The following is an 18,316-nucleotide window of genomic DNA, read 5'->3' on the forward strand; positions in this document are numbered from 1 at the left end:
CCACAAGACCGGCCCAGCCTACCTCAACAGACGGCTCTCCTTCTACACCCCCAACCGCCAGCTACGCTACACCGACCTCTCACTCGCCACCGTCCCGTGCATCCGAAGAACAACCACTGGCGGGAGATCCTTCTCCCACCTCGCAGCCAAGACATGGGACACCCTCCCACTGAGCCTACGACAGACTGAAGGGCGAAGCATAGTTTAGATCAAGTAGTCCTGAGAGTGGCTGCAAGGGCCTTGTTAAACAACAATAGAGTTTGAGATGAAGAGAGACCTGGCTGAAGAATTTTCCCCAATAAATTCATTTTACCAGTGTAATGAGCGCCGCAGCAGATTTCCCAACTCCTTATCATCATCAGTGTCATGAGATACATTAGTTATGCCATACTGCATCAACATTGTTACATAAAGTCCATAAGGCATGACTCCATCTTGCTCTGAGACTCAATTTTCTCTATTTTTGCAGAATCACTGCCATGTCTGCCTGTGATGCAGATGTCGTCTGTCCTTATCTTTCTAAGAGCCTATTAATATGTCAATTCATTTATACAATGGCATTGATAAGACACTTGGAGCCATGGTCATCAATGGGTTGCATCCATTTTGCACCTCCCAATGGGGTGAAAGAGTGGCACAACCTTTAAGTTCGATTTATCAAGCCATGCAAGGCCGTCTTGCGCAGCCCTGAGTGGCTTGATACATATGGAGCAATGCAGCATAAATTGCTGCTTTGCATTACTCTGCCCTAAGGAGGCGTTCCATAGGTTGGTGCATGGGTGTTTCCATCCAACACCCATGGATTTTGATGCATTCCCAGATTTACCATTACCGGCAGACATGTGAATGCACCAAAATGCTAGGCACTCCCAGGGGAAGCGTGACAAAGAGAAATATATGTATTACTCATTGTCTTAGCTTCTTTTTTTGTATGAAGCACACATAGAAAGAGGAAAATGCCTATGGGGATTGTTTTTGTGCAGGAAGGTGCTTGTTCCTGCACAAAAAGAATCCTGCTTACAATGTAGGCACCCTTGCACCAATTTTAAGTCACAATTCTGAGAATACCACACTTAGAAAGTTGCAAAAGAAACAATTGATGGACGGAATGCTGGACAATGCAAGCATTCACCCCAAATCACAAGGATCGAGGTTAAATCCATCATTCTTTTGCTCACCACACTACCACAGTTTCACCCTTCATCAGCCAGGATAACTTGAATCCAGTGGCACAGTGGGCCCAGGACCCACGTCTGGGCATACCCAGTGCACTTAGGGCGAGAAAGCAAAAGTCACACAATTGATGGACAGAATGCAGAACAAATCAAAACATTCACCCCCAGTCAAAGATCTGGTTTAAATCCATCATTCTTTTGCTCACCATGCCACTGCAGTTTAGACCTGTGACTGGGGGTGCATGCTAGCATTGTCCAGCATTCCGTCCATCAATGGTTTCTTTTGCATATGTCTCCCTAAGTGGGATGAGTATGCCCAGACATGGGTCCCATGCTCACTACGCCACTAGATTCAAGCTAGCCTGGCTGATAAAAGGTGATGCCCTGAAACTGGTCCCAGGATGCTAGTTTCTGGTCCAGGGAGGACCTGGCCTGGCAGTTTGGACTGGACTGTTCCCATGTAGAACAGGGTCAAGGCTGAATTGCATATGGCTGGGTCCAAACTGGAAGGAAGTGGCAAGCAAAATAACAATGGATTAAACCCAGATCTGTGACTGGGAGTGAATGTTTGACAATATTCAACATTCCGTCCATCATCTTTTTGTGTGGCATAAATAATGGACCCTCAGACCTAGCTCTTCAGTATATATTTGGACCTGCAGAAGACACAGAATAAGGACTGCTGTGCTGCCTTGTTGCAAGAAGAACTTTCACTGCGCTGCCCTGCTGAGTTGCCCTACTGTACTCCTGCCTGAGTGAAAAGGATTGGACCTACATATTGAACACTGGACCACCAGAGTGACTCGAAGGGCTAGTCGGCTGGCCTTGTGATCAGAGACTCAGGGACAGAACAGGCTCCAACAAAATTGAACCCAGCTCCTGGGCTCTGCCAGCTGTGAGTCCTGCCCTCCCAAGTGGCACCATCCCAGTCCTTGACTCTTGGCAGTGGGCCTGAAGGTGATCTGCCAGCCCAGCTGTGGTCCCAGCAGAACTGCCGCTGTGTGATGCATCTTCAACACAGACCTTCACATTGCAAGCACTTCATCGACGTCATCCTCAACAACGATGCAGGACTTAACATCGCCAGCCCTGCAGCTTCTTCAGAATGAGCTGGTGAGCGATGAATCTTCAACACAGGGCTTTATGTCGCAAGCCCTTCATCAATGGCATCCTTGACAACGACGCACGACCTCACATCTCAGCCTCTCAGCTTCCCAGGACCACCGCTGTGTCACACATCTCCACACCAGAATCTTGCATCGCCTCTGCAATGTGATGCAATGTGAATGCAGGATCTCACAACTACGTATGGGCAGAATTTGATTCTGCCCATTTTCCGCTGAATTGCTTTAGAATTCTGTGAGATTCAGCAGGATTCTTCAGTGGGGCAGAGTGGGAATTTGGCACTATTTTCTTAGTGCAAAATGCACCTTTGTATCCACAAATGGAGGTGAGGATGCATTTTGCACTATGAAATAGCACTGCCAAATATCAAATGTACTTACAGTGCTTATCCCTTGGCACCCTTACATACTCTGACATGATTATTGCAGAGTATGCAAGGATGCTGCGGGGTATACACTGTAAGTGCATTTGGTACTTGCACTGCTGTGCATACCCCTCAGCACCTTCTCATACTGTGCAGTAATCATTGCAGAGTAATTGCTGCAGAGTATGTAAGGGCGCTGAGGGCTATGCACTGCTGTGCATTCCCGCAGTGCTCTCACATACTCAGTGTACATAAACTTTACATACTCTGAGTATGTAAGGGTGCCTAAGGGTATGTACAGCAGTGCAATCTGTGGTTTTTAAACAGGGCAGAAAAGGAGCTCCAACTCACGGACTCAGGTAGGCCCATAATCATGCTCTTGAGAGTCTTGTTAAACCTTTTCAACAAGCCCATTAGTCTGGGGATGGTAAAGCGTGGCGAACTTGTAGGTTAACCCATGTTCCTCCCACATGGACTTCATGTATGCAGACATGAAGTTGGAGCCTCTGTCAGATACCACTTCCTTGGGGAAACCCACATTGGTAAAATCCTGATCAGGGCCCCAGATACTGCAGGTGGAGTCACATCCCGCAGAGCGATGGCCCCTGTGTACCAGGTGGCATGGTCCATCAAACCAGGACACGCCTGTTGCCCAGGGCAGTTTTGAGGTCCAGGGGCCCAACAATGCTGATGTCTACCCTCTCAAAGGGGGTGCCAATGACAGGCATGGTATTCAGGGAAACCTTAAGCTTCTTCCCTCTCTTCCCACTGGCCTTGCAGATGAGGCAGATCCTACAGAAAGCATCTGAGGCTGTCTTCATCTGGGGCCAAATGAATGGGTATAGTTCCTACCAGTGAAAACTGTTCACTAGAGATGTTATTCCATATGACAAGAGGGTGTAAATATATTTTATGATTTGGTATGTAGTGATGTAATCTCTAGGAGGGGTTTTAGGTAAGTCTTCAATGTGATGCTCCCCCTACTCTTTTGCAGAGGCAGTATGAACCCAGGGTCCCTCACAATCAACCAATCGCCAGTTTGATACAACTATGAAGTGGCATAAGGAGTCAGAGGGGAAAGAGGATGTGAACAAATAACAAACTACAATAATAATTTAAAAAATACAGGCAATACCCTGCTACTTCCACCTGTGCAATGAATCCAAGATGTTATTGGTAATTTTCTCTTTGGAAAGTTGGTATCCCCTTCCCACCCCAGGGACTATAAACTATCTACCCTTCTTGAGAGTCTGCTCCTCCTGCGCTGCACTACTCTAGAATGAGTTTGACATGCACTCAGCTACAGCTTTTCATTAAATCAATTAACGGACACAACTGTTTCATTCTTTGTTACGTCTTTGGATCTTTCCGCCTAAGTATGCCGTAAAGAATAGGTCTCACCTGTGCTTTTTCTGTCTTGAACTTCTCAAATAGCTTTTCCAATTGAAGTTTCTGAAACCTATTTCAGGAAACTGTAAAACCTGGGGCATAATAATTCTTTGTTTGATATATCTCTTCCAACCATTTTCTCATCAAAGTTTCTAGGAAGCCATTCTTTATACTTGCACAGTTCACTAATAAAGTCTGCTCTCTATGTTCATGTTATCCAACATCAGTAGTATTAAGCCATACTTTCAATTTGCGTAACAACAGTCTTGGGCCAGAATATGAGAAAATATGCAGCAAGTTTGGCTACTCATATCTCTCAAATGTTTGCAAAAAATTGAAGGAAAAACTCTGGGTAACAATCAGAGTTCTAATGCAGAGGCTAGGACTGCTAATTGTCCTTGCTGCACGGCTGAAGATCTCACTCACTGAAGAGCTGGAGTGTTAACTTCACCACCTTGCCTTATTGCTATCGAGCAATCCGAGGGGCGCGGTTTATGTGGACAGCCTGTTAGGATGGAGGCTCTGACAGAACTGTGAGATCTTGCTTCTTACCATATCCTGCACAAATTGAGGACTGAAAAAGTATGAGTCCATTATTCCAGAGTGCTGACTTTCCCCTGCTACACCAATGTCTTCCTAAGACTAACTCAAATTTCTTTTTAAGGAAACATACACATGATGAATAAAGTATCAAATATGTATGTTTCACTATACATAGTGCACATATCTTTGATGCTCAAAGGAATACCACAAGACACCATGGAAGGAACCTGTGAAAGGCTACCTCTTGTTAGAAGTTGTTACCTTACATACAGGATAATACACAACAGGAACACTATGCAGATTAGAGTTTCTGATAAGGAATAGGGTGTATGGTAATAGAAGTATACTACAGTGTTCCAGTCTCTACAAAAAGGAAGGTGCTGCATACTCATTCCCAACAGAAGAGCAACTTTTACCTCAAGTAGACAAATAATTATTCTACCACATGCCACTTCCCCTCGAGGTAACCTTACACATGTGAGAAATGATAGGTCAAGTTCCACTAGAGAGTCAGTGTGTGTGTACTGTATTTGAAAAACCATTGGGTAGTGCCGGATGGGTGTGCCAAAATAAACATAATTTGGGTCAGCTGTGGATGAGTGCAGAGAGCACTGGGTAATTGATGCTATTGTCAAGCATCTGACTATTTGAGAGCCTACTGATGAGGTGCAGTTCATGATCAGAATGTTCTAGTGACAAAGGGTTTTTTTATGAGGATAAAACCAACAAGACACAGTGCAGCTCTATATATAAATTAAAGGCAAGTGGTGATGGCGGGCATCCCTGCATAGTTCCTCTTCTTATCCTTATGTTTCTTTTTATTCTGCCATTTATCTCAAGCCTTGTGACAGGATCTCTGTAGATGAAGTCAATCACTCGGCAAAACATTTCTCCCACATTATTTTCCCTGAGCACTGTATTTAGATAAGACCAACCCATCCTGCTGAACGCCTTGGCAGTGTCAAGCATCAAGATGACTAATGGGAGATTTCATGCAGTTGCCATATCAATTGAGCCAACTAGCCCATGTATTAAATCATGCATCTGCAGCCAATTAATAAAGTCCTTCTAATCTTTGTGTACTAGTCCATCAATCACTTTATTTAATCTCTTTGCAAGGATTCATGTGAAAATCCTAAGAATCACTATTCAACAGTACCACCATATAAAGTTCGCACAATTTTGGGTTTTTATTAGGCTTCGAGATCGTGCTGATGATTGCTTCATCCCATGATCGTGGAAGCTCCCCATTCCCTGAAAAATATCATCCACCAATCCGGTGTACACTTGGAGGATATTATATCCAAAGGCCACATCCAGCCCATCTGGTAGGCCATAAGGGCCAGAGGATTTGCACCTTTTCCCTTCTCTCAAAGCTCCCTTGCCTCCTCCTGCCCTTTCGCCTGATTTAGGAAGGTTGTCTTTACTGATTCAAGCTTCAGTAATGGGTCTTTCAATAACCATTCTTCTATATCTTCCTCTCTCACCACTGAATTATCTGCATATAGGTCCTGGTAGAAGGCAGTAAATGCTTTCTCAATATCGCTCCTTTCCCCAGTACCCCTATCTTTTATCTCTCTAATCAGGTTCCTGATACTGATCACTTTGATTTTCCAAGCTAAGAGCTTTCCACATCTCTCCCCGCACTTACAATAGGGTAACTTGCTCTCTTCCTATTTCTTATGCCAAATCTCTTCCATATGATAACCCCACTCCTCCCTAGCTTTATGCAGGTCACTACACTGTTTATCCAACTTCTGAGTTCCTCCGACAAATTCCCACCCTACACATTGAAGCCTCCAAATCAAGTTCTCTCCTCCAATTCTTCAAATTTTTTCCTGGCTTCTTTGTTGTGGTGAGCTGCTATGCTCATAGTACTGCTCCTTATGAAGGACTAAAAGGAGTCAGAAACTATATGAGGGGAGCTGATCCATCATTTATGTTAAAAAACAAATTACGTGTCTTGTCTCGGGTTATGAATTACTGACCGGTTAAGCAGCAGTTTACTGTCCAGCATCCACCTTGGGGGAGTCTACCCCCTTGCCTAAAAAAATTCTCAAGCAATAATGCTGAGTGGTCAAATTAATGCTCTGGTGAATAGGCCATATTCTTTACCTTACTAGTGACTTTAACATCCACTAAAAATATATAGAGCCAATGATAAAAGTTTGGGGAAGGAAGTAGGCATCATCCCTTTCCAGTGTAACAGGTGAGAAAGAAAGGTCACCCTATAAGCTAATGATTTGTTGATGTACACATCAGATCTGGGGAAATGTCAACCCTATATTAAGCAGACAATTGAGAAATTTGGAAAAGTAGCAGGTTATTTAGTCAATACTGATAAAACAGAAATTATGGTATGGATGAGGCTCCCTGTTTTCCGTTTTTACGGATTGTTACAATTAAACACAGACAGAAACCAATGTGTTTTCTGTCTGCATTTAATTTTAAAAGTGGATACATACAGAAAATTGTGTTTCTTTTAAGTGACTCTTTGTGCTGACTTTCATCAATTATAGGCCAGCAGCTGAGCAGATGGACAGCATGGAAAATTTTACAAAAAGAATTGAATTTCTTTAAATAACAACATACGTCAACATACATTTATGGTATAATGCTAGTATTTACCAGTGGATGTATTGTTAAGTAATATTTGTCAGCTTAAATAGCTAAAACACGATAGACGTCAAAGTATGAGGGTGCGTCTATAAGTTAAATAGATATGGAAATGTACAGATTTACAACTTCATTTGTACGCAAAACACAAAATAAATATGGATAAATACAGATAAAATTGACAAAACATAAATATGGGAAAATACAGACAGAAATAGACCAAAAATAAATCCATAAAACCGGGAGCCCTAGATATGGAATACACCAAAGAAAGATCCCTTGGTAAAGAGCGAGATCAGATATCTGGGGATTGGGGTAGAACAAGAGCTAGATGAGATGAAACAAGTTAACGTTTTCAAGGAGTTGATGGAGACAGAAAAATGATTAAAAGCATGGATAAAACATCCACTGACAATATTCGGCAGGCCCAATGTAGTTCAGATGCCAATGCTTCCTAGGCTTACCTTTTTATTGACCTCAATCCTTCTAAGTTTAAAAAAGGAGTGGCGTAGTAAACTGCAGAAAGAAATGAGCATCTTTATTTAGACATCCAAGGGGTTTAGAATCGCTTGTAAGAAGTGGGAAAAAGGTAGGCCACAAAGTCCCAGATTTTCAATGGTAATGATGGGCCTTCCAGTAGAAGAACTGCAAGATGCTGATGTCGGTCCAGAACCAATCCCAGATAGATCTGTTGTTTCAGGTGATGGCAAAAATATGCAACAGGGAGATACACAGTTTTTATATATGTTTAGGAGCACTACGTTTTTTTTAAAAAGTGAAGCTGAAGGCCTGGGCACTGCAGTCCAACTATGGATGCAAATCAGAAGAGCTCTCTGAATACCCAATTATACTGAGCACTCCCATATTGGAAACACACCAGGCACCGCTGCATGCCTGCAGGATCAGTTAACTATATCTCTAAGGAATGGTGAATGCAAGTCATGGGGCCAACTTTTTCAGGAGGGGAGTTTGCTCTGATAGGAGATAGTCTGGGCAAAATCTGACTTTAAACTCTCCAGGTTCAAGCACTATCAGCTGTCTAGCTGGGCCGGAAAGATGAGTCAGGGATGTGGGTGGAGTGCTCCTCTCTAGCATCAGATACAGTAAAGTGTCCCCCCAAAAAAGAGGTTGTAACGTGGTACTGACTGTTCTTGTAGGCTGTTGACAGAGACTTTACCCTGCTGGAGGTTCTGAGGAGAAGGGACCTGCTGCTGCTGGATATTGTCAATAAATGGCAAGTACCAATGTGCACTTCGTATAAAATGGTTATATCACGACCCTAAAGACGAATCAACTTTTTGTGCAACACAGCATATTGAACACCAAGAAGGCTATCAAAGATGGAGACACAGTCAGAAAAGAGATGTCAAAATGTGATTTCACAAAAAATGGACAATAAGCACATCTTTTTGAAGAGCCCTGGTACACAGCTCATCTAACAGAAAGTGGGTAAGGCTCTATGTTATGTGGAATCTTGGGTCGAGAAACTGGTGTAAGCAAGCCTGCTATTGGTGTTTTTCGGAATGCCTGAAGAAAGCAGGTCCACTATATCCTTATCAAGGAAACAATTGTCCCTCCTTCTTGCTTACCTGGTTTTACTGGCTAGAAGGGAGTTGTGTGAGAAATGGGTCTCCTTGAAACCCCCTTTACCCCTCCGTGTTTATGGAATGGGTACAATCGCTTCTGTGGGTTTGTAGGTTGGACCAGAACAAAGTGAATAGTGAAAAGGCTGAGATGTGGGAGTGGGTAGAGCAATGGGGGGGTAAGGCTGAATACTGTAAGAGTGAATCCGAAGTGGGGAATGTCAGATGATTAGACAAGATGTCCAACTTACTGGGGCTAGGAGGCCCAAGGGTATGTGTTGGAGCTCCCCCTACACAAGTAAGGGTCTGACCCTACTGGGCTGCTGGTTACAAGCATCTGAAGATGGATGAGGTCAACAAGAAATATATAAATATATATATATTTTTTTAAAGACTTTGCGAGATTCTGGTCCCTACTGCCTCTGAGTAAGGACATAGGTAATGTGTATCCTTCAGGAGGACGCCCAGCCCAGGAGGATGACAGTGCTCTCAGGGAGCCTATTGCTCAACATGTGAATCTAGGACCAATGTGAGAAATCAGTGGTCAGATTCTGTTGGTCAGCCTTTTCTATAGGCCATCTCTGCAGCATGTCAGTAAAAGTTCGGAGTGGGATGGAGCTGTAGAAACTCAAATTCTTTGGTTTCTGAAAATGACAGTCTGTAGACAACAAATGTCTTAAATAGCACTCACTCCATTGATCTAGTGACAAGATGCATTTTGGCCCTTTTTTATGCAATGTATTTCCTCATATTTTTGGAAGAATTGAAATGGCAAGGACCAGGAGATGTCTTTCAAGATTCTTGCTATCAACTACGGACCTTAGAATACTTATATTCTCCAGATACTTCTCTTCCCCTATTTCCCCGCACAATAATAGTCATTCAGCTCCTTCTCCCCTCCTCCACCTGGATACCAGCTAGTCACTTATTATAAACTTTTCAGTAGGGCTGGATGGAATTCCAAGGAGTTACCTAAAAACCCTGCGAGATTTCCTGGAGTTCCGCGAGAGGTGGAATTCGGTCCATCATGCTGCTCAAGCTCAGGAAGATTGTCCCGTACTGTAAAATCAGCATGAACGGCACCATGCGGCATGCTAGAGGGCACTGCTTCATTCTGCCGCTCGAGTCGTTTGTTTTACTTGAGCAGCACCTTTCTCAACGTGAGTGGCAGCTTTCTCAACATGTATGGTAGCAACCTGCTGTGACCGCCCATGTTAAGAAATCTTGCACTCAATTTTCTTGCTCACGCTCAGCAACTTAACGTTGGTGAGCAGTGCGCAAGAAAAAACTTCGCCACACAGCAGTTGACAGAGTTTTTCTGAAACTCGGCGTGGAGGGGGCAAAACTGAGCGAACTGCACCAGAGGAGCTGAGTTTATCGCTACCCCTACTTTTCAGCAAACAATATTTTGCTTTCAGTAGCTTGGCAGAGGAATGCTACCCTCCTCCAACCTCCGTGTATAAACAGATGTAGTATTGCCTTCTTTTTTCTCAGCCAGACTTCTTCATCTCGGCTGCAGAACAAAGCCCTACTACTTTGTGCACCTTATCTCATGCCCCTATCAGTAAACATTTCAGAGATTCCAAAATCTTAATTTTATTGTGTACTGGTTACAGTCTCAGTTGCTTGAGTGAAGATCTTGCTTGGAAGGTTACATTTTTAGACATTGTCATTCCGGACAAATTAGATTGATAGCTTTCATTGATTTCATAAATACGCCTAACAAATGTGATATCATTAAGAAGAGGCAGGTCAGTATGGTTGTAATGGTTGGCTCAGGTGCTCTCCCTGTTTGGGAGTTTATATTTTTGTATGTGGATGCCACCCAAGCTGCTTACAAATCACCACTATATGGAGTAGCACATTCTCACGGAAAGACATACTATTATCTCTACAGTCCTAAAAACACACAGTTAAAAGGAGTAATTCATTTTCAAAAATGTACTAGATCGGTTAAGATTAGAATGTAATACTACCAAATGCTAAATGTTTCCATTGCCATGCTCTGCCTCAGCCAACTGTTTGTCAAGGAACAATGTAACACTGTAAGTTACAATACTAGTTTGTTAGTGTTACAAGGCCATTATATCATCCAACAGCTTGTAACTATTGCTGTTTGTGTTATTTTGAATTGCAGAGATGGGTGCACACAATAAAGGCTTTAATGACAAGTGACAAGTGATGACAGTTCAATTTAATAAAACACACATAAATAAAAATATAAACAGAGGCATGCGTAAGTGTACAACCTAAGAAACCAGCAATTTCAAGCTCATACTACAAACAGGTGCTCCTGTTTCATCAAATGCATGGAAGGGAGACAATTAGGTCCATGAAATGCACAATATATGTAAATTTAGGAAAACGCATGGCGTGTTACATTGGGTACTGGCATGGTCCAGGGTACAGAGTAACTGACTACTAACTATATCAGTACACGGCTTGTAAAGTTAGATGCTGACTAAAAGGAAGACTTGGGTTGGCTCTGAAATACTACCATGAAGCGTCAGTGAAGGAGACTGCCTTATACTTTCTGATATTCAGGTGAAAGCAACAGCTCGTTTCCTTGGGATCTTTTGGGCGTGTGCCAGATCTACTACTCAGGTGTGTAAAGACGGTGATGGTGAGAGGGTTTTGTGAATTGACACTCCTGGACGAGCCCCGATCCCATAAGATTATTTAAATGAATGCATGTCTCCAGTCATAAAAGTATGGAGGAGGACATTTCTGTCTTGCACAGGTGGTTTTGAAATTGTTTGTTTCCATTGTTAATTAGTGTTAATGAACATGATGTAACCGCAATTTTTGAATAATGGTTAATGTTTTAAATATCATATAACAGCTTAGCAGCCCACTAATTGTGTGAAATGTTTTCTTATGATGCCATTTAAGGATCCGTGCTGTCACTGCTGCTACCCCTGTGACTTTGATAAAATTATGCCACTGGTCTGAAGCTGTAGAGACGGCAGTGTATGTTGTTTTGTACTGTGAGCACACTTTCTGCTGTTTTCTTGACATTTACAACCCACCTTTCTCCATCCCTTCCTATCGCTGCCCATTCCAGGCAGAAGGTGTGAACCGGGAGAGCAGATATGTATATCACATTTCTGGGCAGGACATGAATTGTTTCAGTATTCCTGGAAGCCAGAATGTTTCTGGATCCAGTATCCGATGACATAATATTCGCATCAAGCACACATTCCTGCTGCAGTGCCACAGACACTGGTTCTGAAATGCGCCCCTGTTCCCATGCCACCTACCTTACTCATGCACACTTTTGCCACCTTCCAGCTTCTGTCTTTTGGAATTTTGCCATTGGGAGCAAGAAGAACAAGGACAGCGGCTGTGACGTTGGTAACTGCAGCAGGAGGATTGGGGAAGGTCTTTAGCTCAGTCAAGTTTAACTGAAAAAAACACACATATTCACACAATGAATGATTAATTTGGATGCTTTCAAAGGTTGTCATACAGAACTACTGCGCTTTAAGGTCCATTACCCTGTTTAAAGTGTTCAGGGCAGCGTTCGCAGCCATCAGAGCTGGCTCTGCTTTGGCAAGATCACTCTCCGATTCCTGCTGCTGCTTGGTAACTTCTTCTTGAATGGCAGCCACCTGCAGTAAAAAAGCAAGGATTACACAGAGCTACATGAACACAGCTTGTGGTTTTGAAAAACCTGTATCACTGTTTTTAGTGCATTGTTTTTATTTAAATATAAGGATGCGCATTATGGTGGAAGCTGCCTCAACAGTATCCTAGAGCTAAATAGGTTGTAGGAAAAGGCTGCTGAATCAGCCACCGTGCACGGGGGTGGAAAACATTCAAAAATGGTGTCTTCACAAATAACATGATGAACATGAAACAGACCCTTGTGAATGAAGATTTGGAACCATATAATCTAATAACAAAATGGCGTGAAGGTCATAAACCGGAAAAACTGTTAACCCTTGATGCATTCTCGTGGAATGTCTATTTTTTTGTTAGTATCTCATAACAATCAGTGTGAGGAGCTATCTTTTGTGCTGTTCTGCTTCTAAACAAATCTACGACAGCCTTTATGGTTTAAAGGTAGGCCTGCTTAAGATGGATGCTTCAGATTCTTGTTTTTTTTTTAGATCAGACTACTTTTCCTGAGTTGTTAGCAGTCCCGTGAGAGTGCCTTTTTGCTTTGTTGACTAATTCACAGCTTAATGCTACTAACGCAATTTCTAACGGTAAGGTGCCTGACTGAAGTGGAATTCAGTCTGCGCTAAATAAAGAACACCTGCCACTATTTGGCTGTATGTCAGAATATCGATCATAAAAATATTATTCAACAAAGATATCAGAGGCAGTGAGAATTGTGTAGCACAAAATTTAAGACTCACTATTCTGCTAATATACGATTATATTATATATAATATATAATATTTATTTATTTATTTTGAGGTTTTTGTAGAGCGCATCACTCATCCCTAGGGATATCACGGCGCTAAGAGCCAGGAGAGCAGCTGAGGTGAATGCTGAAACTTACGACTTGGGGAAGAGATACGTTTTAAGATTCCTTCTGAACTGAAGGTAGTTGGTGGTGTGTCTTAGGTCAGAAGGGAGTTCGTTCCATCTCTTGGCTGCTAGGTGGGAAAAGGAGCGTCCACCTGTTCTGACCCTATAAATACGTTTAGGCTTCGCTAAGGCAGATTGGCATGATCGCAGGTTTCTACTGGGTCTGTAGAATTCGATCCTTCCTTGAAGTATCGAAGGGCCTGTTCCATGTAGAGTCTTGTGAGCATGGCTGAGTAATTTGAAGGCAGCCCTCTGGCGCATCGGGAGCCAGTGAAGTTTACTCAGGCACTCTGATGCTGAGTCGCGTTTACTTTTATTGAGGATGAGTTTGGCCGCCTGGTTTTGCACAATCTGTAGGCTTGAGAATAGCTGATCATTCATCCCATTAAAAAGTGCGTTGCCATAATCCAGGCGGCTAACCAGTAGGGCTTGGGTGACGGACCGTCTGCAGTCCAAGGGTAGCCAGGGGAATATTTTGGCAAGGAGTTTAAGTATGGCAAAACTTTTTCCGCAGAGTAATCTGACATGGTCTTTCATGGAAAGTGCATCGTCCATGATGATTCCCAGGTTCCTGGCATGTTGACTGGGAGAGGGGGCCGTTCCTAGTGAGGGAGGCCACCATGTGGCATCCCACACGTGTTTCGCTCCTCCAAACAGTAGGATCTCCGATTTCCCGGCATTCAATTTCAGGGAATGCTCGTGCATCCATTGGGCCATTTCTCCCAAACAATTGTGAAGTTTGGTTTTAATGACCTCAGGGCCTTCGTCCATAGTCACCACCAGCTGTGTGTCGTCTGCATATGAGCAGACTCCAATGCCCCACTTCCTCCCAATGTCGGCTAAAGATGAAACATAGACATTGAAAAGGGTGGGGCTCAGGGATGCGCCTTGCGGCACCCCGCAGCTGATGGTGTTTGGTCTGGAGTGAAACTGTCCCATATGTACAGACTGAGTACGGTTGGACAAGAAGGAATAGAGCCAGCCCAAAGCCTTAGATTGGACTCCCTTACTTCGGAGTGTATGGAGCAAGCGTTCGTGGGAGACCGTATCAAACGCTGCTGACAGGTCGAGCAATAGCAGTGCCACCGCTCCACCTTGATCGGTGGAGGATCTGATACTATCCGACACTGCCAACAACGTTGCTTCGGTGCTGTTATTGGCTCTAAACCCGGTCTGAGACGGGTCTAGGAGGGAGTTAGTCTCCAGATATCTGGTCAGTTGTATGTTGACCAGTTTCTCCAGGGCTTTAGAAAGAAAGGGAAGCTGTGATATTGGTCTATAATTCTCGGGGTTTAGGATGTCGGTTCCTGCTTTCTTTAATAAGGGGGTGACAGAGGCGTGCTTCCAGGCGTGGGGGAAAGTGGCTGTGGTTAGTGATTTATTAAACAGTTGGGTAATTAGGGGACAGAGCGTGGATGAGATTTTTGAAAACACAAAGTGGGGACAGGGGTCTGAGGGGGATCCTGATTTAATTGTGTTCAATACTGCGAGGACCTCCTCGGTTGAGAATGGCTCAAAGCTGGTAAGATGAGGCCCAGTATCTAGATCTGAGGAGTCTGTGCATGATTCTAGCGGAGGGACAGTTATGGAGGAGGTGTCGGGCGGATTGATATTATGGGGGATGAAAGAGGAGTAGATTTTTTTGATTTTTTCCGAGAAGAATGTACTGATGCGTTCACAGGCCTCTGTTGAGGGGGTGAGTATTTGTGATGTACTAGGGGGTTTGCCGAGTTCTTTAACTATTTTGAATAACTCTTTTGTTGAGTTACAGTTGTCTTGGATGCGTTTTGTGAAATAGTCCTTTTTTGCTTGTTTTATGGCAAGAATATACTGTTTCCGTGTGTTGACGTAATTTAGTCTGGCTTCACCATCTTTGGACTTTCTCCATAGGTGTTCCTTTATTTGGCAGTTTTTTTAGGCTTTTTAAGTTAGGAGTATACCATTTCTCTGATATGGTTTTAGTTCTGGCTTTTCTTAGTGGGGCTAGTGTATTTAGTGTTTGCAGTATGCCCTCTTCGAGTAGGGCGGCATTCAGGCAGATGGAAGAATCCTTCGGGAATATGACCTTGTCTTTAGGGAAGTTAGAGTCAAAGTTCGTTTCGTTAATCAGCCTCCAAGCCCGTTTGGATATCTGTTGGGCGGTCTTGGTTTTAGGGGGTTGTCCAGGAAGGGTGAGAGAGAAGTCTATGAGAAAGTGATCTGACCAGGGCAGCGGATTGATCTCTTTAAGGCTGGTAAATTTGGTGTTAGTGAATAGTAGGTCTAATGTGTGGCCAGCAGAGTGCGTGGGCCCCACAATCCACTGTTTGAGTTGAAGAATTTCCATATCAGATTTTAATTGGGAAGATCCAGGGGCATCTGTTTTTTCGTAGTGAATATTAAAATCGCCAACTATCATGTAGTTTTTGTATTTTAAACATATTGGCAGGAGTTGTTTTAGTAGGTTTGTGCCGATGCTTGTTTGTTGTCCTGGGGGGTTGTAGACCACTGCGCCTGCTAACATAGTAAAACCGTCCAGAAGAATTTTGAACGGTAGAATTTCGTGTTCAGGATGGGCGGTCGTTGTTTCAGTTAGGCAGGTTAAATGCTCTCTGAATATAACAGCAACCCCGCCTCCTCTCTTTTTTTCGTCTTTGTCTTTAGAGATGATTTTGTAGTTAGGGGGAATGGCGATCGCCAGGTCTGGGGCGCTGGACTCAGATAGCCAGGTTTCTGTTACAAAGACTAGGTCCGGTGTCTTAGACGTGATTAGCTCCCAGATATCTAGAGCATGTCCCGGTAAAGATCTGGCATTGAAATATAGGCAGTTCAATGCGAGGTTGTTATTCATGTGGGGTGAATGGCTGTTAGGTAGGGTTGGAGCCATACTGGACCAGTGACAGGCAAGGCACGAGATGGGTCCGTAGGTGGAGCCTGGCATCGTGCGGGTACATTGGTGTTTTTCAGCACCTCTGTTGTCTTTCTGAAGAGTTAGCAGTTCACTTCGAGAATAGCGAATGGGCATCTGCAGGTGTTGGGCAGGACTTGCAGGGGGTGTCGCCCCTGGCCCCGGTCGGACGCGGACGGGCGCATATTATATATATTATATTATATATATGTGATAAGTGGCATCCTTAAGAGATCAAGATTATCCCCATCGTGGAATATTGCAAAAATAACCATTTTTTTACAAGGGTAATCTCCCATTGCATAGCCTCTTATAGACCAATATCATTTCTGTGCGCTGATGCGAAAATCTGTGCACCTTTATCAACAATACGCCTCAATTTGGCGTTGTCTCAGGGTGCGTCACTATGGTTAATATGAGCCTTATTACATATCTCAGTAATGAACACCAACTAATACATTGCGTTCATAGCCCTAGATGTCAAGAAGGCTTCAAAAAGGGTTGCATGGGCTTATCTTTGGGGAGTACTCGGAAGGCTGGGAATAGCATTATATGTAATAATTAAAATTGTACTTCATTCTCTGTAACCCCATCACTGCTAAACTATTCGAAACAATGAGTGGACAGTGACCAGCGTCACAAAAGATGCTGATTTGCTTTAACAGCTCGGGCGCTGATAACTATAGCAAAACACAAGACCGGGCTTGGCTGTCCGTCGCTCCGGTTTCTAGTCCTTCAGCTTGATTAGGAGACCCAGTGGAGCACGGAAACCCTCTCAGCACCGTACCGGGACTTGAAGCCTCACTCAACATCTGCTCCTGGAATGAGCCAGGTTTGCACCAGAAGCTACATAAAGATGTTTGTGTCTACCTGCGTAAATGTCATATCCTCATCCTGCAAGAAACCTGGTTAGAAGCATCAACCCCCGTAGCTGGCTTTTTGGAAATGTTCACCCCTGCCAGTAAGATGGCCTCAAAAGGGTTCCCGAAGTGCGGGTTAGCCAAGTATGTACTCTCCAAGGTCCCTTTCGATATTGAGATCCTACATAAATACAAGTGTTGTACCAAGTACCTTACGTAATTATCTGATTCAGTAGCTATTTCTCTACTGCATTCATTATCTAGCAGGGTACACATCACAGGTATACACGCTCCCTGGCACTGTATGTTCTGTACATGGACGCTTCACATTGTCTCTTTCCAATCACTAACCATACCTTCAATTCAGTGAGCAAATTCATCGACCGAGGTGCTTGTGCAGATGATATCTTAATCTATTCCACAAATCCAGGTATATACATTAGGAAAAATTGAGCCAACTTGCTTCTAACTTTGGGACATACTGTGGTTAATGACTATTTATACTGAAAACTCAGGACTTGATAATGTTAAAGGTCAGGATCCCTCGTGGGTAGAGCAGATTAGATACGTAGTGTTAGCAATGGGGGTCTTTCGTTGGCAGAGATAGGCACCTTTGTCCAAATAGGGGCCCTTGCTTCTAGTCAGGGTAGGGGAGTGCACTCCTAAAATAACCCCTGCTCACCCCCTTGGTAGCTTGGCACAAGCAAACAGGCTTATTTCAGCGGCAGTGTGTGAGGAATTTATGAACACATACAGTAAAACAGTGAAAACACTACAAATAGACACCACACCAGTTTAGAAAAATAAGTAATCTTTATCTAAACCAAAACAAGACCAAACAACAAAACTCCACAATACAGTTATCAATATGTCCTTAAAAATAGGTTATTTACTCAAATAAAGCTTGTAGCAACAAATAACTCCACCTGGAGTTATAATGACGTTGTGATAGATGAAAATTCCAAGGTATCCCATTGACCGCGAGGTGCGCGGCGTCTGGCCCGGAGTCAAGCAGACCCACAAGGAACAGTTTCTTGGAAAAGCTGAAAGCAAATACGCTGCACAGCGTCGGGATGGTGATGCTTTGTTGACGCCTGCGGCGCCAGACCCTTACGACCCCAGGGGGGATGATGCCTCTGTTTCTTACTGCTGCGCAGGGGAGGTGAGACGTTGGTTCCTTACTGTGACGGGGAGGTGATGTCACGAATGGCAGCGAGGCATTGGTTCCTTAAGAC

The 18,316-nt window shown here is 43.7% G+C and overlaps 1 protein-coding gene across 1 annotated transcript in view; it reads right to left on the reverse strand.

Annotated features, from left to right (window-relative positions):
• The window catches only part of LOC147731161 (dynein axonemal heavy chain 11-like), a 1,538,124-nt gene that overhangs the window by 827,478 nt on the left and 692,330 nt on the right, over positions 1-18,316 (reverse strand). The window contains exons 23-24 of the mRNA XM_086956147.1: positions 12,293-12,406; positions 12,056-12,199 (exon numbers count right to left, since the gene is read on the reverse strand). Of these exons, the coding sequence (XP_086812273.1) occupies positions 12,056-12,199; positions 12,293-12,406 (258 nt within the window). The remainder of the gene's footprint in view (positions 1-12,055; positions 12,200-12,292; positions 12,407-18,316) is intronic.

This window comes from Lissotriton vulgaris, chromosome 2_1, assembly GCF_964263255.1.
Source record: "Lissotriton vulgaris chromosome 2_1, aLisVul1.2, whole genome shotgun sequence".
Lineage (NCBI taxonomy): Eukaryota > Metazoa > Chordata > Amphibia > Caudata > Salamandridae > Lissotriton > Lissotriton vulgaris.